Source organism: Fusarium oxysporum, genomic scaffold (genome assembly GCF_000149955.1).
Source record: "Fusarium oxysporum f. sp. lycopersici 4287 supercont2.59 genomic scaffold, whole genome shotgun sequence".
Taxonomy (NCBI): domain Eukaryota; kingdom Fungi; phylum Ascomycota; class Sordariomycetes; order Hypocreales; family Nectriaceae; genus Fusarium; species Fusarium oxysporum.
Genome location: NW_017264859.1, coordinates 1 through 25,747, shown reverse-complemented (window position 1 = coordinate 25,747; position 25,747 = coordinate 1). Strand labels below are relative to the sequence as shown.

Genomic DNA, 25,747 nt, shown 5'->3' with positions numbered 1-25,747 from the left:
GAGGCATCGACATTGAAGCATACTTGAACGGCATTCGTGACCAATGGCACGACGTTGCCACGAATTGGCATTGCTATCTCCGGTGGAGGTTATCGAGCCATGATAAACGGTGCTGGTGCCATCGCTGCATTTGACAACCGAACCACAGGGTCGACAAGTGAAGGCCAATTGGGCGGTATTCTCCAAGCTACAACCTACCTCAGCGGTCTGTCTGGAGGCAGCTGGGTGGTTGGAAGTCTGTATGTACAGAACTTCACGACAGTGGAATCTATCATTTATGGTTCCAATGCTTTCCTAGGTTCCCTTTGGCAACTTGATGATTCAATCATCGAAGGTTTGTTGCAGCATAGTTACCTATTGAGGGCCCTTGCTTACTTTGATAAATCCAGGCCCAAATGATCTGTCTGTAACGCGATACTACCGCGAGCTGTACCAGGATGTCCAAGGTAAAGTGGAGGCAGGTTACAACAAGTCCCTAACCGACTATTGGGGAAGGTCCTTATCTTATCAACTTGTCAATGCGAGCGATGGAGGTCCAGGTATTAGTTTTTGACTATAGTCTGAATAGGGAGCTAACCATCACTTAGCATATACCTTCTCATCGATTGCAAATGATACCGAGTTCGCGGCTGCGAGGGCGCCTATGCCTCTTATAGTTGCAATAGAAAGAACAACGGGACAGCTTCAAATAGCAAGCAATTCCACTATCATGGAGTTCAATCCGTGGGAAATGGGATCTTTTGACCCAGAGCTTGCCGCATTTGCACCTCTGAAGTATGTCGGCTCTGCCTTCCAGAACGGTACAATCGGACGCAATGGAGACTGTGTCGCTGGGGCCGACAACGCTGGTTTCGTTATGGGCACCTCAGCGTCGCTTTTCAACCAGGCATTCCTGCAGATCCAAAAGGCCGACAATGTTCCAGAGTTCCTGCTTAAGGCTATAAATAATACTCTGGCGGATATTGGCGACGAGAACAGGGATATTGCTAACTGGCCAAACCCGTTCTACAAGTATAACCCTAAGAACAACTCAAACGCGGACAGCACCATCCTTACCCTTGTCGACGGCGGTGAGGACTTACAGAATGTTCCCTTCCATCCATTGCTCGTATCTGAGCGACAAGTCGATGTCATCTTCGCTATCGACGGCTCGGCTGATACCAAGACACATTGGCCGAACGGCACATCTCTGGTAGCCACATATGAGAGATCTAAAGCAGGCGTCTCAACTCAAAACAACGAGTTTCCAAAGGTCCCAGACCAAAACACTTTCATTAATCTCGGTCTGAATAAGCAGCCGACCTTTTTTGGTTGTGACACAGACTCTGGTAACTCGTCAGGGCCACTGATTGTCTACCTTCCCAACGCACCATATTCATATGAGTCTAATTTCACGACTTTCGACCTTGAATACAGCGACAGTGAGAGAAATCAGATTCTTCGCAACGGTTATAATGTTGCAACGATGGGTAATGGCACAGTGGACTCAGAATGGCCTGCCTGCGTAGGTTGCGCGGTGTTGGCTCGTAGCCTAGTTCGTACAGGCACAGCTGTACCATCCAAATGCGTAGACTGTTTTCAGAGATACTGTTGGAACGGCACGACGAACTCGACAGTTCCCAACACCTACGAGCCAGACTTGATGATTTCGGATGCTGTTAGGCGTTCGGTGCCCTGGTTGATAGCAGTTGGAGTTACTTTACTAGTCAATTTCCTGTTCATTTCTTTGTAACTAAGTATGTATCTAACAATGGATGAATTTATGGATATATTTCTAATACATCCTAAACTTCATACTTTTTCAAAGATTAATATTATCTCAAAAGATAGTAACTAGGGTTGGCGTACATAATACGTATATGTCCAACATAGGCATTTATTACATTTTGAACTTATATATTAAACTCCACATTTGAAAAATAATTCAAACTCAGAAATATACTTTAGATAGCATATATTATAAATTCGGGCTAATTAGACTAGGTTCTATATATACTAACTTTATCTTATTTATCATAAACCTAGCATTACTTAGGTTATCCATAATTGGAAACCTAACTATTATATTAATAGTAGATTTAATATATATTAGATAGTTTCCTTAAGGGTAAATAAGTCTTTAAAATAAGTTATCCCCTAGGTATATTATTCCTAGGTTAAGTTATTTTTACTTATACTTTAGTAAGATAAATAACATAACTAGTTAGTAAGTTCTCCGGCTAATAAATAAACTTATTGCTTATGAATCCATTATATAAGTCTTTTATAGCAAGGGCCTGTTATTCTATAGGGTTTTTTATAGGGTATATATAATATAAGCTTCTAGAATTATATTAGTAGTTCTTTAGTAATAACATAATATTAAAGGAGAGCTTTAATATAATGGAATAATAATTAATATCTTAAAGTATTTTATTTAAATGTACTTTAAATAATAATTTATTTACAAAGAATGGAACTTTAATTTTACCTATATTAAAATAGGCAATAATCTTCCTGTCGTTTAATTCCAATTCTAAACCCTACAACTCAGCATCAACTCTAATAGTATAGCTCTTCTCTGTCTGCTTTACTAGAATAATCTGAACTCCCCAGCCAGGAACCTCGTATACGCTCACTCCACCCTGTACCAGGGACAACGTTCCATCATTCTTGTCGTAGACGCTATCGTTACCGCAGCCACCTGATTCTGGGGTCACATCTGCAACACGGATAGGGCCGTAGCCTGACTTGACCGAGGTATCAACTGTGTAGAGTAAGACGCCGGGGGCGCACACGCCCGAATCAAGACCCTCGGGTATTCGGGCCTCTACGACAAGTGCGGAGGTTTGGTTGACGGCGACGACAACAGCTTTGACGGCATTGTCAGAAGTGTTTAGTTCTAGTGGGGTAAGAGTGTGCTGAGTAGTTCCTCGCTCCGAAACACAGTCGATAGACTTGTCGTCAATCCAACCCAGTCGCCATTTGTCCCAGGCGAAGAAATCGGGGCCAATGCCCGAGACGTCACCCATGGCACTCCAGCCCCCGACGTAGTAACCCAGGCCAAGATCCTCGAACGGGTACAAATCGGCCAAACACATAGTATGTCCGGTTTCGTGAGCCAATACAATCCAGCTTTTCGGTCCCCAAGCCGTAAATGCGTCGGTCCCAACGGTGACGGTCTTCCGGGCAACATAATCACCCTGTCTAGTCTTTGCTCGCGTAACGAAGGTGATGGACCGAGAGATTCCTCTAACACCGACGCTCTTTACGGGAACAACGTAGAGGACATCTGATTCAGGAGGTGGAGGGCGAGTGCCTTTGGCTGTGTAGGCGTCGAGGGCATCCTGGATGTATTCTTGATGTTCTGCCCATGTGAGACCTCGTTCCCATCCATATGATGCAGCAGATGCGGGCATGCGGTAGAACTTGGATAGATCGGCCGAAACATTGAATGACAGAGCCCCATGAGAAGCCTGCCTGTACCATTCGGTTGTTTGGGGGATTATAGCGTCGTAGAGCGATTGGGGGGTCTCGCCTTCGGCGGCTTCGGCATCAGAAAAGTCAACAAATATCATGAAGCTTTTGAGAGTTCCGGTGCTTGGGGCACAGTCCCCATTGTAGTCGAAGCCGACACTCATATCCACGGTGTCAATGGCGGCCAACTTGCAAGCGGCTTTCGATTTAGGGGGTGTTGGCTTGCAGGCAGCAGCGCTGGCTACAGCAGGCCAAAGAAGAGAAAAAAACAGAATCTTCATGGTTATGCAGCTTGAATAGAAGCAGAATGAGAGTTGATGAGTGAGGAGAGAACAGTTCTCTGACTTGTACACTAGGGCATCTTTTATGCCTTCCTCTCTTCCAACCCCTGAGGCCCATCGTGCACTGCCAACTTCCTATTTTACCAGCATTGCCAATGACTCGAGATTGAACAATTGCAAAGTCCTAATTGAATCGTCAGCACGTTTCAGCTTGGACAGCCACTGTCAGCGGACCTGGGTGCTCACGTCAGCGGGTCAGTCGCCTTCCCCGATGTCCACGTCTCTGATTGGTTATATGGGGCTTCGCACAGGGTCTGGACTCGCCATGATCAATTATCAAGATAGAAAAATTGCGCTTCCCATGCAACGTCTTAGGGCTATTCAAGCACAGCCACTTCAGCTTAAGTCTCCCTATGACGCTTAGTGAAGCTGGCCGAAGCTCTGCAGTGCCGCTATTGGTGTCAGCTTTCGGTTAGATGGCGAGACTTCATTTGGGGCTGCCTGTCCGCAACTGAAGGCTTTTGTTACACTATTATGAAATGAGTACCGATGATTGAGGTCAGAACTACCAAACGGGAGGAAATTACATCAGCCGTCATCATCTCACCGCCTCACGGAAACGGTGGTGAGGATAGATGCCGAGGATGCTTCTGGAACTGCGAATCTGCAACCCTTGTCAGTGATGGTTTAGGAGAGGGATTATACTGAACATCTTGAGCCCACATAGGTCAGAGCTTCCATGATAAAAAGGTTATGATATCCTGTTCTCCTGTCTATTATAACTACCGTCATCGACACTTCAACAACCAACATAGCTCTCAAACAGCCTTTAATCTTTGGTTCTTTCAAATTTAAGCCTTGCCTTAACTTTGAACTTCTTTACCTTCCCCTTACACTGTCTATAATGCGCTACACCTATTATCTTCTTGCCTTTGGGCCTTTGCCGTCACGGCTCTAGCATTCCCTACCGAGAAGCCCGTCGATAATGGCAAGTGGGTTCCTGGTGGGTACGAAGGCAAGGGTACTGGCCACAATGATGGCAAGTGGACACCTACCAAGTACCCCGGCGACAAGTCCAAGACCAAGAAGGACCAGGTGGACACGATTGATGATGACTCCTGGAAGTCTGGAAAATACGAGAGTCAGGGTACCAACTTCGAAGATGCTAAGTTGCCGTCTGAGAAGTATGGTAAGCGCAGTGATGAGGGAAGCTGGCGCCCTGGCAAGTATGAGGGTGACTGTACTGGTTATGATGATGGAAAGTGGACCCCCGAGAAGTATGATTAGAAGAACACTAAGAGGAATAACGGTGGAAAGTGGGCTCCTGGAAAGTACGAGGACAAGGGCACCGGCTTTGATAATAGTAACTGGAAGGGCAGCGAGATAGTTTCTTGTCTGAAGATGAATTTATATTAGTTTTAAGTGTAAACATTTTATATAACGCTTAGTAAACCTTGTATCTTAAACTAATTCTTTGTTTCTATTGAGTTTAATATTATCAAGTACTTAGTTATATTATATAAAATATGAAGTTCTATGTTAAGATAAGTCAACTAATATATTATATATTTATATCTAAAAACTATAAATATCAGCTATTTACCCCTATAGGAGTAGGACTACCTATTCTGAAGGCTGTTGTTGCTGGTGCTTCTTTGTTGTATACACCTTTTTCGCAATTTGTTTTACTTGCAGCCCCAAACGTTGCGCCATAGGCCACATCTCAGCATACTTTATAAGGGCCCCAATATTTCGACCCATATTTTGACGTAGATCCTCATCATCTTCGGCCACAAAGGTTAATGACCATCTGCTGAGGTGGATTGTCGATGAGAGTGTCACCATGTAAGCAAAGAAATGAGTGTGTTTGAGGAGAGGAACGCGTTGGCTGATCAACTTGCTAAGTTCCCTCGCAGCCCGAATCGTATGTTTCGTATGCGAATTCAAGGCATCGCTGGACACAGCTGGCGTGTTGGGGACGCAGGCCTTAATATTATAAGTCAAAGATGGATCCAGTTGTGAATGAGGCTGGTGTAAGAGAATAGAAATAGCCTGCCACATCATAATGGCCTGGAACATCATCTCATCTAACTCGCCTTTGCAATAAGCGTCATATTTTGAAGGAGGTAAGCGGAGCATCCAGTTGGCGAGGAGCCTGTCGACATGGTCGACCTGTGTTGGCATTTTTTGAAGGGTACCCAAGAGGCAGGCACATTGGATCCGATAGGTGTACGATGAAAACGGCCTGCCATCAAACAGTCCCAAGTTTTCCGTATCGTATGGGTAAATGGGGGGAGGTATTTGCTAGATCTTGTAAACATACAGTAGATACCAGGACTTATAACGCGACTTACTCCTGTGAGATATTGGTACTCCTCACAAGGCAGACCGACATCCGTAGGTACATCATACAGAATAAAGATGTTGGTTTGATGCACACCCGACATAAGAGCATCCACAATGTAAAGCTCCCACCACGTCCTCCGCCAGCTCTCCTCAAGTATCGGAATTCCTTGTCCGTTGGTGGCTGCAAACGGATGCGTGTTTAATTTAATTTGAATCGAGATATCCCGGGCATTTGCCATGAGCTTTTTGGCCCTTTTTCCTTGACGATTGCCGTCAAGTCCAATGATGACAAGCAACATAGCCTGCACTAAGAAGCCGTTTTTGAGAGGCGTACCATCTATCAGGCGGGATGCATCTGTTAAAAGGCTGCGAGAGCTGTCTTGCTCGATGTATAGAGAACCAATCCAACGCATAGCTGCAAGCAGGGGCTCCAGGGAGGTCTGCTGTGCTAAGATGAGAAGAAGATCCTTTGGCGGTATAAAGGGATGAGCGGCGTAAAAATTCAGATAGAACGACTCGATGTAACGTTCTCTCAGAGGAAGTGCCCGAGGTACTTCGTTGCCAGTACCACCAAACAGAGTCTGAGAAGAAAAGGCAGGCAAACTAGTTGACGCAATAGTTTGAGGGAACGCGGCAATTGGGAAGCCTGTGTCAACGCTCGAGTGACTTGCGACATTACCGAAAAACATGGTGGGATCAAAGACAGAAGGGAATTCCAGCGCAGGCGCCGCGGGAGCAGAACCGACTACCGTGGCTGTACGTTCAACAATAGAGACAAGGGTTTTTGGTGCTTCACGGTGACTAGAGGATTGAGTAGCTGTGCGTTTACGGCCGTTATATCCGCGACGGGAAGCGGCATAGACGCAATCAAGATTAGCAGTTCTACAGCGGGAACAAGGACGTTGTCCATCGCATTTAAGGTGCCTTCTACGCTGGGCGCAAGACCAATGTTAGCATTCAGTCCTTTTTGAGCATCATCGTCAAGATGAGGCAATGAAACCTCTAGGAGAAACCGGCGGTGTAGGGACAGTATGCAGAACTCACGCAAACAAGACACGCAGCTGGAACCGAAACAAGGTTACGGCGAGTGCTAGCAGCCACGCAAGGCTCCAGAGATGGCAACATAGCAGGCACAGAGCTCGCAGCACCAGCAGGCGATTGCAGATTCAGAGCGGCCTAGACCACGAACGCGCTTTTTTGGCTGAAGGATTCGGCGGAGAGGTACCGTGGGTGCATTCGAACAGGCGGTAAGGTTGTATAAATAGCATATGCAATTTCTGCCTTATGGAACCTTCTCTTATTGATAAGTAAATAAGTTAAAAATAAACTGCAATGACAATGTGTATGTTTTTTTTAGCGATATTAGAATAATTTAAGAAATTTAGCTATCCCTGCGCCTCCGCCTTTTTATCTTTCAGCCTTAAACCGTTAGATTACTATTAGCTAATAGCTATCACGGAACTTCCCGGAATTTTACAGAAATTTAGCCCTATTCCTAAAGTGGAACTCAACTTAACTAGAAAATTCTTTTGGAGATATTCATAACTTGGTCGAGCCTTAATCTGTCTATTGATATTATTGGTCGCAAGTGCGCCCCGTTTCGCATTTATCATTAAGAGTCAAAACCCGGAACGGGCCCCGTTCCTATCGTCAATCTCTGTGATACCAGATCACCTACGTGGTAACGAAGTGAGGGTATTCAGAAGGGTATCAGGGATTAAATTCAGGTGGGCCGTGGTGTTGTGAGGTCAACCCCAAGGCCCGGATTATCTAATCCCCGCTAAGCGGGACCACCAAGATTCTCACGCATCACTCTGAGTAGCTATTTACTAAGAGGTGCATATACGGCTTAAGGAAGGGATGTTTCCCTCTGCGGAAAGATGCAAATAGCGAGAGATAGCCATTAAGCATCTCCTCGGCGCCATTAATCACATGCCCTGAACTTGACCTCGAGTTCGGAGAGTCTTCCTGTGGCAGTATCCCGTTTGTATTAGGGTTTTTTAAGTCTGCATGAATGGGATACTCTTGGTTAGGCGAGAAGGCGGCGCAAGATTCATTGACTTGTAGTGCTGCACAAGTCGCTATATCAGAGAGTTTCTCAACCTGTTGTTGTTGATCAGTTTGGGTCTTTATCAGCGGGAATCTTAAGTACACATACAAGTCCAACGCCATGTACTTCGAGACTAGTCATCTCGAACTGTAAACAGGTGTCAAGAGCCTCACTGGCAATGGTCAGGGCGTATTCATTACGGAACTCCTCATCGTCAGATAGGGCTTCAACGTAGCCGTGGCTACTGGCCAAAGACCATAGCTTGATCCTGATCCAGTGCCTGGTAACAAGGATATCTGCATGCTGAGCGTGTGTATCAATACCAGAAGGTCCGGAGAACTGTGGCGGAATCCGGTACCGTCGTAGTAGAGTGAGTATTGTGCTTCTGGTGACATGTGTCGGGGACTCTTCTCCCCAACAGAAACCTTTCCAGCATTTTATTATATCGGGATCGATGAAGTCCACCTGCTCCAGCATGCTGCTGATACCTTCCATGGCAATGATGTTCTCGCTTTCACCCCTATCATCTGAAGATGCGATGGCGTTTTGTAGTTCTTGCAGCTTGTTCCGGCTCAGTAGTTTCGTGCCCGGGATGTAGTCTCTCTGAACTGAGTAGATCCTCTCAATTATTGTGAGGCTGATCAATGTGCGGAGTCTTCGTTGTTTCTCCGTGTCTCCAATCTGGCCATATGATTCAGGCTTGTCGAGATTCATCACCTCGGCTAAAGCTGCAGCCTCCCTAAGCCGAAATCTGGCTGCATCGAAATTTCCCTTGCAGAACTGACAGGCAAACAAGAAGACACTCGTCATGATTGCCTCTAGAGTTGGGCTCTGGCCGAGGTCAGCCTGTGAGTGTAAGTTTACGGCTAGAGCCAAGTGAGCGTCGGCCCTTGCCTCACGGTTCGGCCATGGGCGCTTTTCTTGACTCTGCACTGGCTGAAGTAAGACTAGAGAGCAGATGGCTTGAACTAAGGAGCCAAAGGACCGATCATGAACATGTCGTTGACTGGCAATGTTTTGAAGCAGAAACGAGCGGGTAAAGAAGGGCATGGACTGCTGTAGGCGTTCTAGGAATACGTCGATAAGCTGCGGGATGGTGCTGTCACTTAGGAGACGGTCGAGCGTTCCGTTTTGACCTAAAGCATTCTGGAGTGGGGTTGAGAGGTATATATCAGGACTTGCAGGCATGCTCAGTGGCAGTGAGGGGGAGTAGGGAGGAAAGTCTACCACTCCGAGGAACGTCTTTGGGTAGAAGAAGCATTCTCCCAACCCAAGGTCCCAGTAATCTGTCCCCAGCTGCATAGGAGAGACTGTAGTAACTTGTGTGTGCATAGAATTGTTCAGACGCATCGAATCCAGTTGCTGTACCTGCGCAGGGGTGCTCACTGCCATGGAGTCACCAGTTTCAACAGCCAAGTAATCTATTCTTCCGTCACTTGGTATGCTGAGCGTCTCAGAAGATACTCTCGAGTTTACATCTGGAGCATCCGACACCGGTCGATTGTACCGACGTTTCTTTCGAGGTCGTTTGTATTGGCATTGTAAATCGTTCTCTCGACAGTTTGAACATGGAGTGCGTCGATCACACTGCAAAATGAGAAAGTCAGACTTGTGAGACCGACTAAGCTGGCAGGGAGTGGTCAACTTACCTTGATCTTGCGATGAAAACAGTGATCACATGATCTAATTTGAACCGCACAACCCAATGCTGAATTAAAGACAACTTGGTTCATTTCGAGCTGGACTTTCCTTTTTCCGATACGACGATTGCCACCCTCCGCAGCACGTTTCATCTGCGGCAAGAGACCTTTGTGACGGATAAGGAATAAAACCGACGCTGGCTTGGCTTATGAGCACGAGGAGACTGCGGGGAAACCATGTCAAACCTCTCGGTCCGACAAAGGCCTGGGCCATAACTCAAACCATCCCGAGGTCTTCCCCGCAAAGCAGAACAAGGGCTAGTGTCACCCTTTCCAGCCTTTAAATCCACCATGGTATACTGAAATGTGCTGACTACCAAGTGTCTAAATGTGACATCGCGCTCTAAGCCCAATTGGGAATATTTCCGCTGCAGACGAGCACAGTCAGAAGGACGAGTTACAACTGCCGATTTGTAAGGCCGTGATATTCAACATGCCAAGTTTGCAAGGATGAAAACGGCCGAATGCCGTCGTCAGTCTCCGTCATGTGATTTAATCTGCTAATGGCGGTTCCGCATCTTCACGGTCTTTCGGAGGCTACGTTTGCTGATTACCCACGGTAAAATTGTCAAAGCAGTCACTGAACAGCAATCATCATGGCAACCCTCGATTCACCCATTCTTGTGCAGCTTTCATCCAAACGCCACGTCTATGAGACTGTTGTCTATGGGGCTTCCTACAACACACCTTCGACGACATCTCATGATGATGTACTTCACGGCCAAGATCCCTTTGCCACCGTCAAAGCATCAGATTGCACTGCCACCTCGACCCCAGGAAGCCAGAACGAAAATGCCCATCATCGCTGGAGACCACGCTATCACCTCATGCCGCCAACTGGCTGGCTGAACGACCCTTGTGCGCCAGGCTATGATCCCGTCCATGATGCTTATCACGTTGGGTTTCAGTGGAACCCCAAGAAACCAGAATGGGGCGATATTTCCTGGGGAAGCGCACTTTCAAAGGACCTGGTTTCCTGGGAGGTCAGTGGCTGTCCATCTATCCAACCATCAAAGAAGCATGATGGAGAAGCAGGGGTCTTCACAGGATGTTGGAGCCCAGTACCCTCAGCACCCGACCGAAGCACTGCATTCTATACCTCAGCGCGGGTGCTTCCGATACACCATACAATTCCCTACAATTGGGGTTCTGAAGCAATTTGCATTGCCACGTCAAACGACGCTGGACGTACATGGCAGAGAGGGCATGCACCAACCATTCTGAAGGGCCCCCCTCGCCATCTGCAGGTCACAGGCTGGCGTGATCCATACGTTGCCAAGTGGCCTTCACTCAGCCGGGTCCTAGGAGACAGGTCAGATCGAGCGCTGTTTGGCATTGTTTCTGGCGGTATTCGCGGTATTGGCCCTGCAATCTTTCTCTACTCTCTTGAACAGTATGATTTGGCGGCCTGGAACTTCCTCTCTGTGCTTACTATAGCAACAACCTCTCAAAGGGAACATCCTTCGCAATGGGAGCCCGACTATGGTGCAAACTGGGAAGTCGTCAACTTCCTTTCACTCCCTGACCCTGATGATCAAGCAATAAGTCATGAGGTACTAATAATTGGCGTTGAGGGGCGTAAGCAATTCACTGTCAAGACTTCTGGACGGCATCGCCATTCAAAGTTCAGAAGGGATCACGGCCAGATGTGGGTTTCGGGAACCTTGACGAAGACATCAGCAGGGATGCAAATGCAATTCCGTTCTGGCGGTGCTCTGGACTACGGAGCCATCTATGCTGTCAACTCCTTTCACGATCCAAGATCCAACCAGCAAGTTGCGTTTGGCTGGATTGTTGAGGAAGATCTCTCTGCAGAGCTGAAGGGGACACAAGGATGGGCCGGACTGTTATCGGTCCCGAGAGTCGTCCGGCTGAGCAGGATATGCCATGTTGTCCATGCATTGAAGTCAGATTTGACATCTATTAAGTCATGTGACGTGGTTCCAGAAGGCAAGCCGCAGCGGAGGTTACTGTTCCCGACAAAGTCTCCTCCGACCTATACGATTACGACATTGTGTGCTTTGCCAGACCCCAGGCTCAATAAGCTTCGTCAAAGTGAGCGGCTCCTGGGTCCCATCACCGATCATACCCTGCCTGAGGCTCTGGGAAGCTTGGAATTCCCGCTCGGATGCTCCTGCTGGGAGCTCGATGTATCGTTCGATATTGGCAATGACGTACAGAGTATTGGCTTCGCAATAAGCCACACAAAAGGTAAGACTATCAGATATGGCTTATAAAAGGCTTCTTGAGGTTACTGACATTTATTATTCAAGATTCAGAACTGCGTACCGTCGTCTCGTTTAGTCCTGACTCGGAGACGCTTAAAATCACGCGAGCCAAATCCACCAACATGACAGACATATGCGTGGCGGATGAAGAGGCACCACATACCCTCTTTTCAACCTTGTCTCCCGGAACTGCTGCAGAAGCTGAGCCATTCCCTTCACAGGAGCCCTTGCGACTCAACGTATTCTTTGATGTGAGTTGTCTAGAGCTTTTCGCCAATAAAAGGACGGCAATTACTACGCGAGTCTACCCGGAAAGCATGGCCTGCTATAACATTCAGCCATTTGTGGTAAAGAAGGGTGAACGCCCGTGGTCGGGTCAGTTGCTTGACTGTACAGCTTGGGAGCTAAAGACTTCGTGTTATGAGGTTTAGATAAACACAAACATAGGCATAAGGGGATATGTAGATGGGAACGATATCTAAGACTGTTTCGGAAGAGATGTGAGACTTCTTTGCTGTTTCTGTCGTAGTTTGAGTTGCTATCCGGAACTTCTCAGGGTCTGTAAATGGTTAGATAATAGCCAAATACAAAAGCTAGCCGGTGTAGTTATCTACTAGAGATAAAAGGAACTCCAGACCTGAATATAATGGGCAAAAGACACCTAGTCTAAGATCTGCTAACTTTATCCTAATCTTACCTAAGTCTTTTATCCCATAAGGTAGACCCCCCAAGCTCTCTTACCTCTCAGATCATGCCACTAAGTGCAGTAGAGCTTAGCCTTGGTGTTCTTATTACACAATGTCGATTGAGTGAGTAGCATAGGCAAGGTAAGTCATGCAACGCAAGCGTCAGCTTCCAGATGTATGGCTTCCAATAATACATCACTTAGGCAGAATGCGGATCATGAATACAATACCCAAGGGGCAACAAACACATGCACCAAATGGCTACATTACAGTGGCAAGTTTGAAATGGGAGGGGAATAATGCTGTACCTGATGAAACTGCGATAGAGAGAGACTGTGCAATTAAATAACTACTCTTTGAACGCGTTTGTACCCCACTCGATCTTATAATATCGAGGTCCTGAGTACATACGCCCCACTAACTCCCCATTGTCGCTGCCAACCTGGCTTAAACCCTACTCCATCACTTTAAACTTTAGCTTCGTGGTGGGCAATCTCGGCTTCAATCTTCTCCTCATTCATGTAGCTCTCCATAGACAGATTGCACTGATAGTCTGAATTATGAAACGTATTAGCAATGCGCTGATAAACATGCCGTCCTTCTTACCTTTGAACTTGCGAGCAGGAACACGAGCTTCAAACATGGCATCCAGCTCAGCAGGGGTTCTTCCCTTGGTCTCGGGAAGGTACAGGTATGTAATAATGATGCACCCGGCCATCCAACCAGCAAAGACGAGGTACGTCTTCGGACCAAGGTTACCTCTGCAATGACAGTCTTGTTAGCATGCTGGTAGGTAACAAACAGAGAGTTATACTTACGCATCGGGCTGTGAGATATATGGCAGCACGTAGATTACAACAGTAGAGAAAGCAGCCAGAGTCAAGAATGAGAAAGAGCTGGTCTTGTTGCGCAGACGAGCAGTTGGTATTTCAGCAGAGACGACATAAGTCAGAGGGCCGAATCCAGCTGCGAAGAAAAACGAGAAGAGCATGCACATACTCGCAATGGCCTTGGCGATGCTGGGGTTTCCTGTATAGTCCATGAAGCCAAGGACCCCGACGACGAGGTCAATACAGAAGACCATAGTGAAGGTGCTGAGGGCGAGGGTTCGGCGTCCGACTCTGTCGACAAGGTAGATTCCGGTGACTGCGCCGGCGAAAGCGAGGATGGCGCCGACCATGGTGAGAAGGAAAGGAGACACGTTGCCGCTGACTGTGGCGAGGAAGATGGTAGCGTAGTTTGTTGCGAAAGCAATACCTGAGAGTTGCTGCATGTTTCCGATGGACATGGCCAAGAGAGATCGACGGAGATTTGTTCCGCGGAAGATATCGATCCACGGAACCTTGGAGTCATCCTCACGAATAGACGCTTGGGCCTTTAGAGCCGCGAACTCAGCCAAAATCTCAGCCTCTGGGTAGCCACTGCGGACGCTTCTAAGAGACCTAAGGGCATCGCTATCACGAGACTTGGTAAGGTACCAGGTTGGTGAATCATCAACGAAGAAGAGTCCAACGAAGAGGATGAGAGGGAAGAGGATGCCGAGGCCAAGGGGGAGACGGAATGACATGGCGGACATTTCAGTGCTCATGGACCAGTTGACGCCACTTGCGACGATGGCTGCTGTGTTAATGAGGACGATGGATGTTCCGACGATGGCGCCACGGACGTTTTCGGGTGCAATCTCGGCCATGTAGGTTGAGCCAAGCACAATGAAGAGCCAGATGGCAACATCTGAGAGAGAACGTCAGTGAACACGGACAAGCTGGAGCAGGTTCGTCAAGACTTACTCGCAATCCAACGACCGACGACTATCTCCGCCAGCCCAAACGCAGCAGTCTGGATGGCGCTTCCAACAGCACTAAAAATGCAGCCGACAAGTATCATTTTCTTGCGGCCATATTTATCGGCGAACTGGGCTGCCAGGGGCAGTCCGAGGACACAGCCAGTGACGGGGAGAGCTGTCATGATGGAGATGTCGGTTGAGGTCAAGTATGGAGTGCCATTGGGGAGACGGGTGTGAGAGATTTGGTTGACGAAAGGGACCATGGCGAGGATGCCGCCGCTGATAGCACCGTCATAGCCAAAGGTGAAGAAGGCCATGGCCATGAGGAAGGCTGAAAGTTGGTATTAGTTCGTCGTACTATGACACGATGAAGGAGAGAATAACTTACTGGAGTAGACCAACTTTGGACTCCGGAAGAAGTTTGCCAACGAATCAGTTCGCGGCGATGCATGATGAACGTCGGCAGTCATGGCGAAGGTGGAGGTGAGTGCCTATTAGAGGAGTTGAAGGAAGGAAACAAGAAAGAGAACTATATTGTGACCGATTTTGGGCCAATTGATCTTAGGATATAAAAGTCTCAAGGCCTGAGAGTGTCAATTCCAAGGTAATGGGGTCCAACCGATGGGCTGGGCGAGAAGTTATATACATACCCTAACTCCGATACTCTGGGCCTGGTACGAAAACATGGAGGTAGCTTGGTGAAAATGGAGACACTGGGGCAAGTTTTCTGGGGCCGGAATCTGGGGAATGGGGAGACTCGACGCGATCAAACGATGCGACAGAGACTTCAAGCCTCTCATTTTGCCATGTCCTGGCAAACCTTCCTACAGATCCCCGCGCTAAGTGTCCTATTGGATGCTCTATCACTCTTTGGGCCAAAACCCGCGACACCAGGTCATGTGAGGGGAAGGAAGCGTTGCCGCGATGCGCAACCGAGGGAGACGGGGATATTCCCAAAATGGTCAAGTACAGCGCCACTAAGTTGCAACCTGTATAAGACGAAACTTAACCGCCAACCCCAACCGGCTAATTCACTCTCGGCAAGGCTGTCGCAAGCTCAAAACTGGTCTCTCAGCTTAAAGGATAAAGTCTGCATTGACTGTTCCTTGCAATCAACTTTGTTAAAAGCAAGTATGGCAGTATCAGACTATACCCTCAACCACCCTGAGCTGGGTAGCATCATCGGCTTTGCCAGAGGCGATGATGTTGTTCAGTTTCGCGGTATCCCATTCGCGTCGGTTCCTGGTCGCTTCCGCCAAAGCATCTTGAGAGCCGGACCATTGCCTTCGCAGCCATTTGATGCTCGCCAATCAGGGTAAGTAAGCAGAACCGAGTCTCTTCATAATCACAAAGCATTTAGCTTACTAAGTCCTATCAGACCTGAATGTCCCCAATTGGTCCTGCCCTTTCCTCTGTACTGGACGGCGCCACCTCCTAGTGGGTATCCTGCCCTAGAAAAGCCCATCCAAGATGAGTTCAACTGCCTGAACCTATCCATCACCGCACCACGTAAGGCTCTTGAATCAGGCCAGAACGTTCCAGTATTGGTCTTCATTCATGGCGGCGCTTTCATGGGCGGCAGTCAATCAATCCAGCTATCTGGACGCGAAGTCTACGATGCTACCAACCTAGTAAGGGCAAGTCTCGCTCGGGAACAGCCACTCGTGGTGGTCACCATCAATTACCGCGTGGGACTTCTTGGATTCCTCACTTCGGAAAAGCTGGCTGAGCGGAGTCGTGCTCATGGTGAGGCAGTTGGCAACTACGGACTTCATGACCAAAGACAGGCGCTGGAATGGATCTCTCGTTTCATCGCAGGGTTCGGAGGTGCATCCAGCCGCATCACCATTCATGGAACTAGCGCGGGTGGCGCCTCATGCCATTACCAGGTCAACTTCCCCAATCGCAAGTTCCAGAGCGCCATTCTGTCCAGTGGAACATCTGTCGGTATCGCGTCGCGGCCTATGAAATGGCATCAGGAGCGCTTCGACTATGTGCTATCTCAAATACCAAGCCTGCAAGCGGATGATTCGCGTCTACTTGATTCATTGGTGGATCTTCCTCTGGATCAGCTTTTGCCAGCATCGCCACCATCACTCTACAGCCCACTCGTTGATGGTGATTGGGTTCCTGAGGCAGGTCTCAAACCGACCCTGGAAAAGTTGGGCAAGGCTGGCGAAACCCTACCGAACCTAATGATTGGTGCAACGGAGTATGAGCGAGATCTAACATTGATGCTATTGTCTGATCTGTCAAAGCCTCTGCCGCCTCCACCTCGACCAGAGGCAGAGATACTCCCCATTGCGCAGGAGGTACTCGCAGGTAGCGCCATGACTCCTCAATTGAACTCTGGCGACAGTCCTTTCTGTGTCCCTGAAGTTGCCCAAGCGTATAATCTGAGTCGAGACAAGTCTTGCTTAGACTCTTTTGAGGACCTGGCAGGCCTGATGGCGGATGTGGCATTCCGTACTCCACCAATGTATTCGGCAACGGTCATCAAGAAGCATCAGATTGCGCACGACCATGCCGCTAATGCGGCACATGTGCTTCTCTACGAGATTCAAGCTACAAACCCATACAAGAATTGGCCACTTGGCTATAAGAGAGCCAATCATGGTATTAATGACATTTTCCTCTTCAACCCAGCAGAAGACCAGGTCCCAGTCAAACACCTTGAGAACTGGGTGTCTACCGTGGGCCAGATTCAAGCTGCATGGCTCGACTTTTGTTATGGAAAAATGCCATGGGCCCCGTTCCAGTGGTTAGAGGATATTGACTCACTAGGGGGTATTTATGTGTTTCCAGATGGTGGGGAGGGCAGATTGTGCAAGACATTGGATGAGGTTGATGGCACAGCTACAGCTACGCGATGGCGTGCACTTTTAAAGACTTCTTTTGAATGTATTTAGATATCTTTAATTTCTAATGCGGGGTTACTCTTGAGATCACTTTACTTTCATTTATATATCTCTTTATTCTCTTGCATATTGAAATAGTGCACCAATGGCTAGTTAATCTCGAGGAGTGCGGGAAAATGTCAGGCTGTCCCGATGAATATTTAATCCGGCCTTGCAGCAGAAGTCTAAATCTGCAATAATTAGAAAGAAAACGGCCAAATTATGTCTGCAGTATTTGAAGCTATTTTGGTAGCTTTCCGGCATTCCCGAGTCTATATGCAAAAAACTAGACAAAGAAATATATCGAGGCTCAATCTAACTAACTGTGAAGAAGCAGTGAAAGCTAATACATATGATATCTTAGTTGGTTGACACTCGAATGATAGGAATTTTATAACCCGTGTAAACATTGCCATCCATATAACAGCGGGATAAGTCATACCCTGGGTAGACCAATAACAAACGCTGTTTACATGTCCAAAAGTCGGCGATCTGGTTGCTGCTGAATTTGCACTGTAGATATTGATATCCCGTTCCATCTGCGACCTTGCAAACCAAGGGCGGCGCACCCTTGCCCTGGATCATGACAGAGCCGTAGGGGTTTCCACTTCCGGGTGAGAAGTTGTACGAAGCAGACTGGCCAGCTGCACTGCCTGGTCCGTTGAGTGCTTTCACTTCGCCGGTTCCCTTGTGTACGGTATATTGCTGAACGGTCGAGGCATCAGAGTTGAAGTCCACGTAAAAACTGGTGCCTTGGGAGGACTCAAGGAATGAAAAGCCAAGCGAGCCTGAAGTTGCGAGCGAGGGATCATTGCTACCAATTGCAATCAACTTAACTGTCTGGAGTGGCTCGGCTGTTTCGGTCTTTGTCGTAGTCTCGGTGACGGTCTTGGTAGCGATAGTGACATCGTCAGTGACGACATCGATAGTCTTGGTGACTTCTTCGGTGCTGTAAGTCTTCAAGACGACAGTGGTCTTTACCGTCTGAGTGACCCAGGTGGTGCTGACCGTTGTCCTGACGGTGCTGGCGCGTGGGATCTTGACGTGAATTATCTTAGAGACGACAGTTACTCTAGGGCCGTTGACTGTCTTGGCAGTGACACCGATGCGGGAGCAAGCCGATGAGTACTGAGCGGAGTTTGTGCATATGCTGTTGAGGTATTCTGGGATGTGAGGTACAGAGCGTTTGTGCTTGAAAGGCGAGTTGAGATCGGCACCCTGGGTTGTGATTGTCGCCGTGGCCTGTTCAGTCACAAATTTGGTTTGTTCCACGGTCCGTGTCACGACGATGTTGTCTGTGATGGTCTGCACGACGGAGCTTACGCTCGTAGCGATGGCGGATGAGGTACTGGTGACGGTGATTGACTTTCTGACGGTCGGGGTCTTCTTGGTGATTGTAGTTGTTTTGTAAATGGTGCTATGCACGTTGCATTAGTTTTTGCAGCATCTAGACCGAGTTGGAATATCATACGCCTTCTTGGGAGTTATTGTAGTGAGAAGAAATGACTTGCAGTCAGAGGTACGCTGCTTATTGTTGGGCTGCGCAACAGCTGTCAGAGCGCTTCGTTAGCCAATGGCACGACTTCGCTAGTAGATTAACATACCATTATAACAAACATCGGGGCTCCGAATAAATGGGTTCCAAAAAGCAGCGTCAGCACCTACGACGATCATGCCCAAGGGCGCGAGGATTCCAAAGAACTTCATTTTTGCAAACTCGACTTTTAGCCGACAAAAAGGAGTTGGCGAAAGATGACAAGAACGAGGATACCACAGCGCAACGAGTCATTAAATAGCATCAGCTGCTGTCTCCCCTGTACATCGTGGCTGCCGCTGAGCTGGTCAATTTTGAAGCTATTGATGACCCTTTTGGACCTACTGAATTTGCCTCGGGGTTCTCGTGGTCTAGATCGACATCTTGCCCAATCGCGTCGCCGTGGTAGACGAAAATATCCACCCGAAACGCGCTATTGTACATAGCGCTACGAGGGTGCTGAGCGCTATTCAGGGATGCATGAATGAAATGAAAGGCCTAGACTGATCAGATGGTAATAATTTTATTATGGCCAGCTGAGGTTTTTCTCACCAAAGAGACATATGCATAACCTGAATTTGAAGAGAGCAGATTTCATCAATGTTACAAGATAAGAAAGTTCGACCTTTATTTGCATCTTATACAAGAAAAACAATTTCTTAACTACAGCCTTCGGGAGCAGCGATGATATTGCTGTAAGTTTATCTAAACTAGTTTTTATTAATAAAAAAGACAAAGTCAGTAATTAATATCTCAAGATATTACAACTACGAAGCTTATACTGTCTGCATAGATGACTATGAATATTGAACGTGTTGGGAGAAATCTCTTTTATTATAGCTAGGTTTACTATGTTTACTATAACCACAGGCCTCTGTGCAATACTACTTGTCTCTGTTTGATCCCTTCTAGATTGAATATGTGAGAAATCGTGTTAATTCGGATGTCCAACTGCGTACAGGGTCATCAAGAGCCAATCCGAGACCATGTGGACCATTTGGTAAAATCAAAACCTGAGCTTTTCTCTTATGGGCTGCCATGGCTTCAGCAAACATGAGAGTGTTTTGCACTGGAACAGCTTGGTCGTCGAAGGTATGGAACAAAAATGTCGGGGGTGTTGTGTCAGAGACCAGGTTCTGCGCTGATAGATCGTGCAGCTCCTCGGCCGTCGCGTTGGGCCCGACGAGATTGTCGCGAGAGCCGATATGCGTATAGTTGCCTTCCAAGGTAATCACGGGATATGCGAGGATGCCAAAATCCAGGCCGGCCTTAGGGTTGGTGAGGGTTGTGGATGCAAGGTGGCCGCCTGCTGAGAAGCCCCAAATGCCAAGCTTCTCGATTTTGGGGTTATCATGACGTATTTTCTTGAGAGCAGCGAAGACCTCATCCTCGGGTTTTGGATAAATAGGTGCAGTTGCATTAGATGTCGTAGTATAATCGAGAACCCACGCATCAATACCAAGCTTATTAAGGTATGCAGCTGGAGTGTAACCTTCCTTGACAATAGAGACATGGCTATAACCACCGCCAGGGCAAACAAGAACACCAGTGCCTGTGGAATTGGCCACTAGGAAAGCTGTAAGCTTTGCGATATCGAGTCTATCGAGTTGGTGAGCTTCAATGACATAAGGCGACTATTACAAGATGGGGGACTAAGGCAGGTGCTTGACTAACTTCATAGTGTCTCTGTCTGAGATAAAAGCGACTGTAAATATGAGGTTTAACTGACTGCCTGAAAATCATCTATTAACAGCAGAACACGTCAAGATATGTGTCCTATCGTCTGCAGATCACTTTGGGGGCGGGACGCCTTTGGGGTTCTGTTCTCACTTACCCCGCGATCTCGAAATTCAACTTACCTAACGTATCTGACCACCACTCCGCCCACCCCTCCACACCGCCCCACCTGCGATAGCTTCATTTCCGTTCCAACGCATTATATAGATTAATTCTCAAATTATGAAAATAGCTTCAATTCAATTAAGATTTTGGGTATTGACTAAAAAACTCTTGCTCAACCGACTGCTTTTTCCTCCGCTTCGGCGGACGATTTTCCGCCGCGGCTTCGTCATTTAACTTCCAAGTGTTCATCTCGGACCGGTCCCTCGCTATAATAAGATTATCAACGTGAGGAAAAGCCTTGTTCGGGTCCCAATTGACCTTGCAACGGCCTGACGGCTTTAGACCAGCTATTTGAGCTTTCTGTACGGCGATTTTTTGCTCCTGGAAGACTGTAGACGCACCTCTTTGGTCCAGTGACTTTCCTGCCTTCCGTAGGATCATTCTGACGTCCCTTTCAGTATTCCCTGACGACCAATCGACCCGTTGGAGTAGTCTTTCTATATCGCGGCTTGACGAGGGCGTATTGAAGATATCGCGATCGACTTCAACCGTGATTGGTGGTGTTGTGGGAGGCTGAAAAGTCGGTCCGCGACGCTCTTTGGGCTTCAACCTCTTTATAGCTTGATCAACATCGACTGGGTATATCCCTGATGCTCGAAACGCCTGTCGGATGTTCTCTGGACTGAAGGCTTTCTCAGAAGCTATTTTATATGCCTGTACGAAGATGTGTTTCTGTCTATTTGATGTCGCTTCGTAGGTCTCCATTCCAGCTGTCTCTTCTCGATAGTATCTTTTCAACGGGGAAAAAAGACCAAGGTCCAGCGGTTGAGTGATATGTGACGAGTGCGACGGCAGCCAACTAAGCCAGACCTTGTTCATCATTGCCTTCTTCATGAAGGCGGGACTTATATGAGTCTTATGTTGATCGAGGACTAATAGTCGCCAGGAAGACGGGTCTTTTGGATGAGTCTCGGGCAGATAAACGTCGTAGAACCACCGTAGCAATATTTCTGTATTAGACCAGCCTTTCTCGCTGCAAGTAAACTTCCAATCCGGTATATCCCTTGGAAAATACTGTCCCTGTAGCGATAATCCTGTAAATATTACCGTTGGGGTCAGTCGGCGACCGTCAGCAGATATCGTCTCTAATATCGAGATCCAAGCGGAAGCGTCTGACTGTATCTTCTCTGACGAGCTCGTCAGGACCGTTCCAGCTACTATGCCGGCTATAGTTTCCCCTTCTTGGACTCCAGTCTCGTCGAGGTTGTGCATACGGTCTGTACCAATTGATAAGTCAATAATAAGACGCCTGAGTCCCTCATAATACTCCCTCAGTCCCTCTTCCGTGACAGACTTCTTCCTTGCGACCGAAATAAGTCGTGATGGCTTTAACATAACGCTGTTATGTCGTTTGAAGAATCGGTTTACCCAATTTTTCCCTAGATGACTTCCACAGCCGTTCAATTCGGCAAGATGCTGGGCATATTCATGGATCTCCTTCTTCAATAACGGCTGGGAATACTTTTCCCGTATTAATATAAGGTCGATGAGTTCCTGTTCCTGTTGCGGCGTCAGCGAGAGGTATTTTTGGTGTTGTAAACGCGTCGGTTGCGCGCCACCGATCCGATCCCTCAAAGTCGACCTCGGCACGGTCTCCCACTTAGCTGCACCGCGAACGCCCCTCGTAGAGGCCTCAGAAATTGCTCTGGAAATTCTCAATTCACGATCCATGATAAATGAAGCTATTCTGAAAATTTGGATTTTTTTGATGCATAATTGGCAAAATAAAGTGCACGCATCATCGATAGCTGTTGTGGTGTTGAGACTATCACCAAATGGGCGGAGTGGGGGGGTGGGCGGAGTGGTGGTAAGATACGTTAGAACCCTTGCAACAAACTTCACTTCTATTCGTCCGGCTAACCTTTTAAAGTATATATCATTCAATTGCATAAGTCCACGAATAAAAGATAATAACTTATGGTAATCTTTGGACAATTGGAGGAAAATTGTGGGGTAAAGACTCCCTCTATTAACCAAAATTATCAGCTCATAGTTGGCCCTTCACTGAGTAGAATCTTCAACCCGAGATTTAATAATCGAGTTTTTATTCAGTACTGGAGGCCAAGTTTCCAGCACTCTAAGCATTGAATGAGTAGCTTGGAGAAACATGTATTGGAAATGAAATGATTTAGCGCTCTTGACAGGGTTTATTCCACTTAACTGTTAACTATTATACGGTCCGTATGCAGTGGCAGGAGTCCCTCCCAAAGGCATCCATTTCATCGAGAGGTTGTTATGAACTTTAGTCGCAATGGGACCCCTATTCAGGATACGTGGCAAACAGAAATATGCACAACTTGGATCGAAGGATAACAGTATTCTATAACTATATGCAAGCCAGGATGCGTCTCTGTAGACTGAAACGAATATAGACAATGAATAAAAGACCCATGATCGACATACCACCCGCATAATATGCTGCAGGCCTAAATACCGAAAGACTGTGATTACTACTGTCTGCAAGCGAGTAGATTCCCGAAGCAATAGGTGTACCCTGAGATTCTGGTCAGTAAGGAGAGTCAGTAGGACATATATGTGTGACATACGAAGAAGAATCCACAAAACCAAGTAGTCCAAACAATGGGCAAGATGCCAAGAGTATTCTCTGGCCCCATTGTGGCTCCGAGCATGGGAGGAACCAGACTAAAAAACGCTCCACAGCCAATGCCGTTAAATACGAGGAAGATAGAGAAGATTCCAACCGAAGACGCTAATGGCCACACGACGAGTGAGCTGAGACCAATAAAGAGAAGGCAGACAATCAAGCTGTTCAAAGGGCCAAGCAAGTGGTCTGCAGTATAGCCCCCTAGAACCCGGCCAACGGTGGAAGCCAAGTTCCAAGCCGCCAGTATGATAATCGCAATCTGTTGAGAGTAACCCATGGATCGGGTGAAGATAGGAATAAAGTATGGTGGAATAAACAAGGGAAAGCATGACAAAGCTGTCCCGGCGATAATAAGGAGGAACCGAGGCTCCCGGAAGCGATGCCTAATCACACAATCAACAGGCTATTGAGACAACAGGGTAACAGGGAGATACTCACCACTGAAGCTTCAAGCCGGCACTCATGGATCCCTCGGGCTGTTGAATGAAGTATGAAGCTGGAATACAGACTCCCCAGAGCATGAAGCCTAGAATGCGGAATGTCCACGCGACATCGACTTGTTTCACGAGAAGATTCGTCGCGATGCTCATGACAGCTGCACCAAGGCTGCCTCCTCCAAACACGATACCCATAGCCAGGCCACGGTGTCTCTTGAACCACCTTAGGGGAGCAGTCGAGCATGCCTGGCAATATTAGTAAAATCTCAGATCCTCTTTCAGCTCAAACTTACAAAGATGGATAGTCCCCCTCCGATGCCAAATATTACACCGTGGAAGACAAAGAGAGCCCCGACATGCTTTGTTGTCCAACTTGCAAGGAATTCACCTAGACCCATCAAGACGCCACCAGCTAGAGCAGTCTTCTGGTAGCCAAGCTTTCGAACAGCGATACCAGAGAGGATACTGAGTGATATCATGAATGATGTTGCAAGTGATCCAACAAATGTCAAGGTTGTGAGGTTTGTTCCAGTCACTTCGACAAGTCTGACCTGCATAATGCCCCATGAGTAGATCACCCCGAGGTAAACGAAAAGAGAACATGCTGCGGCTGCCACAGCTATCCATCCTTTTGGATTATCGAACTCGACCGCCGGTTGTGTTGGAGTGGGCGATTCGCTTTCGGGTTGTGAGATGTCTGTATCATTGCCTTTTTCGTTGTCCGACGAGTTCGATGAGCATGGCCAGTCGGAACCTGGGTTGTCTGTCTGTGCTGACATGTTTGAATCTCAGTACACAAGCAGTAATCGAGAGAAACAATGATCTGATTTATGTTTGTAAAGTTAACGTTGTTATTGTTCGAGAAAGTTCTCTAGTTAAATATCTGATCCGGCATCTGACCTCGGTTCTCATAAGAGCGAAACCGACGACGAGAACCGACGCCCTGAACCTGTCAACCCATCTCAGTGGGTCACAGCGTATGATACTGTTTGTCATGAGAATTCCATAACACAGCGACGGGCCGGAATCATTCGGCTCGTCGGTGTCCGGCTAAAAATCTGTCTTTCCCGAGTTCCGGCTCAGATCATCGGTTTTCGGGTTTGACGTTTTATAAATGGACCAGAGGAATTCTTTAAATGTATTCAAAATCAATTTCTGCAAAAAGAAAAGACTATTCGCTTCAGACATTCAATCTATAGCATTGCACCTTTTCTCTGCCTCAATTCTCTATTAATCGACATGGCGCCTTCAACGATTGAGGACTTTGCTGAAGTCTCCACCTACCAATCATCCATGCCCGTCAAACCCATGCATCAAGAAGGATATTTGATGCATAGATCTCTTGTCCAACATCCTTACATGGTCGAGTCCGCGAGTGGAGTTGAGCTCAAGTTATCGAGCGGCCAAACAATTATCGATGGTTGTGCCGGCGCAGCTGTTGCTCTCATTGGCCACGGCAATGAGGAGGTCATTCAAGCCATTACCGACCAAGCTCGGAAAGTCAGCTACGTTCACACACAATCCTACACAACGGCACCAGCTGAAGAGCTTGCCAATGTTATACTGGAGGGTAATCCATATGGCCTTGAAAAAGCTTTCTTTGTTGGCAGTGGCAGTGAAGCTGTTGAGTCCGCTCTGAAGCTGGCTCGCCAATACCATTATGAGAAGGGAGAGCTTGACAGAGTGCACATTGTCTCTAGACGCCAATGCTATCATGGAAACACGATGGCTACCATGTCTATCTCGACTAACAAAGCTCGCCGAGCTCCGTACCACGGTTTCCTTTACCCTCATGTCTCTCACGTCTCGCCCGCTTTCGCTTATCACTACAAAGACGACTCC

At 47.5% G+C, this 25,747-nt stretch overlaps 12 protein-coding genes across 12 annotated transcripts; 5 read left to right on the top strand and 7 right to left on the bottom strand.

Moving 5' to 3' along the window:
• Window positions 1-99: 99 nt before the first annotated feature.
• On the top strand, window positions 100-1,732 carry FOXG_17628 (phospholipase A2; the record flags this gene model as incomplete). Its single annotated transcript, XM_018397635.1, has 3 exons — window positions 100-334; window positions 390-539; window positions 588-1,732. 3 exons carry the CDS (start codon window positions 100-102, stop codon window positions 1,730-1,732), a joined length of 1,530 nt encoding a protein of 509 aa, XP_018258705.1.
• A 790-nt stretch (window positions 1,733-2,522) lies between these two features.
• On the bottom strand, window positions 2,523-3,737 carry FOXG_17627 (uncharacterized protein; the record flags this gene model as incomplete). Its single annotated transcript, XM_018397634.1, has 1 exon — window positions 2,523-3,737. The coding sequence occupies one exon, from the start codon at window positions 3,735-3,737 to the stop codon at window positions 2,523-2,525; it is 1,215 nt and encodes a 404-aa protein (XP_018258704.1).
• Window positions 3,738-4,286: 549 nt separating this feature from the next.
• FOXG_17626 (uncharacterized protein) lies at window positions 4,287-5,024 on the top strand (the record flags this gene model as incomplete). The annotated part of the gene is made up of 2 exons (XM_018397633.1): window positions 4,287-4,422; window positions 4,696-5,024. 2 exons carry the CDS (start codon window positions 4,287-4,289, stop codon window positions 5,022-5,024), a joined length of 465 nt encoding a protein of 154 aa, XP_018258703.1.
• A 336-nt stretch (window positions 5,025-5,360) lies between these two features.
• On the bottom strand, window positions 5,361-7,436 carry FOXG_17625 (uncharacterized protein; the record flags this gene model as incomplete). Its single annotated transcript, XM_018397632.1, has 3 exons — window positions 7,128-7,436; window positions 6,092-7,015; window positions 5,361-6,041 (listed from the first exon to the last, which is right to left on the bottom strand). The coding sequence occupies exons 1-3, from the start codon at window positions 7,206-7,208 to the stop codon at window positions 5,361-5,363; spliced, it is 1,686 nt and encodes a 561-aa protein (XP_018258702.1). The 5' UTR covers window positions 7,209-7,436.
• A 427-nt stretch (window positions 7,437-7,863) lies between these two features.
• On the bottom strand, window positions 7,864-9,941 carry FOXG_17624 (uncharacterized protein). Its single transcript, XM_018397631.1, has 3 exons — window positions 9,783-9,941; window positions 8,242-9,720; window positions 7,864-8,186 (listed from the first exon to the last, which is right to left on the bottom strand). The coding sequence occupies exons 1-3, from the start codon at window positions 9,924-9,926 to the stop codon at window positions 7,893-7,895; spliced, it is 1,917 nt and encodes a 638-aa protein (XP_018258701.1). The 5' UTR covers window positions 9,927-9,941; the 3' UTR covers window positions 7,864-7,892.
• Window positions 9,942-10,429: 488 nt separating this feature from the next.
• On the top strand, window positions 10,430-12,492 carry FOXG_17623 (uncharacterized protein; the record flags this gene model as incomplete). Its single annotated transcript, XM_018397630.1, has 2 exons — window positions 10,430-12,044; window positions 12,107-12,492. The coding sequence occupies 2 exons, from the start codon at window positions 10,430-10,432 to the stop codon at window positions 12,490-12,492; spliced, it is 2,001 nt and encodes a 666-aa protein (XP_018258700.1).
• A 573-nt stretch (window positions 12,493-13,065) lies between these two features.
• FOXG_17622 (uncharacterized protein) lies at window positions 13,066-15,417 on the bottom strand. The gene is made up of 5 exons (XM_018397629.1): window positions 14,919-15,417; window positions 14,535-14,861; window positions 13,566-14,478; window positions 13,354-13,508; window positions 13,066-13,300 (listed from the first exon to the last, which is right to left on the bottom strand). Exons 1-5 carry the CDS (start codon window positions 14,998-15,000, stop codon window positions 13,215-13,217), a joined length of 1,563 nt encoding a protein of 520 aa, XP_018258699.1. The 5' UTR covers window positions 15,001-15,417; the 3' UTR covers window positions 13,066-13,214.
• A 157-nt stretch (window positions 15,418-15,574) lies between these two features.
• On the top strand, window positions 15,575-17,454 carry FOXG_17621 (uncharacterized protein). The gene is made up of 2 exons (XM_018397628.1): window positions 15,575-15,845; window positions 15,909-17,454. The coding sequence occupies exons 1-2, from the start codon at window positions 15,664-15,666 to the stop codon at window positions 17,437-17,439; spliced, it is 1,713 nt and encodes a 570-aa protein (XP_018258698.1). The 5' UTR covers window positions 15,575-15,663; the 3' UTR covers window positions 17,440-17,454.
• Window positions 17,455-17,787: 333 nt separating this feature from the next.
• FOXG_17620 (uncharacterized protein) lies at window positions 17,788-19,134 on the bottom strand (the record flags this gene model as incomplete). Its single annotated transcript, XM_018397627.1, has 3 exons — window positions 17,788-18,844; window positions 18,899-18,977; window positions 19,032-19,134. 3 exons carry the CDS (start codon window positions 19,132-19,134, stop codon window positions 17,788-17,790), a joined length of 1,239 nt encoding a protein of 412 aa, XP_018258697.1.
• A 642-nt stretch (window positions 19,135-19,776) lies between these two features.
• FOXG_17619 (uncharacterized protein) lies at window positions 19,777-20,691 on the bottom strand. Its single transcript, XM_018397626.1, has 2 exons — window positions 20,636-20,691; window positions 19,777-20,560 (listed from the first exon to the last, which is right to left on the bottom strand). The coding sequence occupies exons 1-2, from the start codon at window positions 20,638-20,640 to the stop codon at window positions 19,870-19,872; spliced, it is 696 nt and encodes a 231-aa protein (XP_018258696.1). The 5' UTR covers window positions 20,641-20,691; the 3' UTR covers window positions 19,777-19,869.
• Window positions 20,692-23,189: 2,498 nt separating this feature from the next.
• On the bottom strand, window positions 23,190-24,684 carry FOXG_17617 (uncharacterized protein; the record flags this gene model as incomplete). The annotated part of the gene is made up of 4 exons (XM_018397625.1): window positions 23,190-23,357; window positions 23,410-23,851; window positions 23,907-24,151; window positions 24,199-24,684. 4 exons carry the CDS (start codon window positions 24,682-24,684, stop codon window positions 23,190-23,192), a joined length of 1,341 nt encoding a protein of 446 aa, XP_018258695.1.
• Window positions 24,685-25,322: 638 nt separating this feature from the next.
• Window positions 25,323-25,544, top strand: FOXG_17616 (uncharacterized protein; the record flags this gene model as incomplete). The annotated part of the gene is made up of 1 exon (XM_018397624.1): window positions 25,323-25,544. One exon carries the CDS (start codon window positions 25,323-25,325, stop codon window positions 25,542-25,544), a length of 222 nt encoding a protein of 73 aa, XP_018258694.1.
• Between the last annotated feature and the right edge of the window lie 203 nt (window positions 25,545-25,747).

Bases quoted from the DNA above. Each gene is read 5' to 3' on its own strand.
- FOXG_17624 (XM_018397631.1), bottom strand. From the start codon at position 9,926: ATGAAACGTGCTGCGGAGGGTGGCAATCGTCGTATCGGAAAAAGGAAA. The intron at 9,721-9,782 runs GTAAGTTGACCA...CTCATTTTGCAG, and splicing joins GTTTTCATCGCAAGATCAAG to TGTGATCGACGCACTCCATG. The intron at 8,187-8,241 runs GTATGTGTACTT...CAACAACAACAG, and splicing joins AAGTACATGGCGTTGGACTT to GTTGAGAAACTCTCTGATAT.
- FOXG_17622 (XM_018397629.1), bottom strand. From the start codon at position 15,000: ATGACTGCCGACGTTCATCATGCATCGCCGCGAACTGATTCGTTGGCA. The intron at 13,509-13,565 runs GTAAGTATAACT...CTGTCATTGCAG, and splicing joins TATATCTCACAGCCCGATGC to AGGTAACCTTGGTCCGAAGA. The intron at 13,301-13,353 runs GTAAGAAGGACG...TTCATAATTCAG, and splicing joins TCCTGCTCGCAAGTTCAAAG to ACTATCAGTGCAATCTGTCT.
- FOXG_17621 (XM_018397628.1), top strand. From the start codon at position 15,664: ATGGCAGTATCAGACTATACCCTCAACCACCCTGAGCTGGGTAGCATC. The intron at 15,846-15,908 runs GTAAGTAAGCAG...AAGTCCTATCAG, and splicing joins TTTGATGCTCGCCAATCAGG to ACCTGAATGTCCCCAATTGG.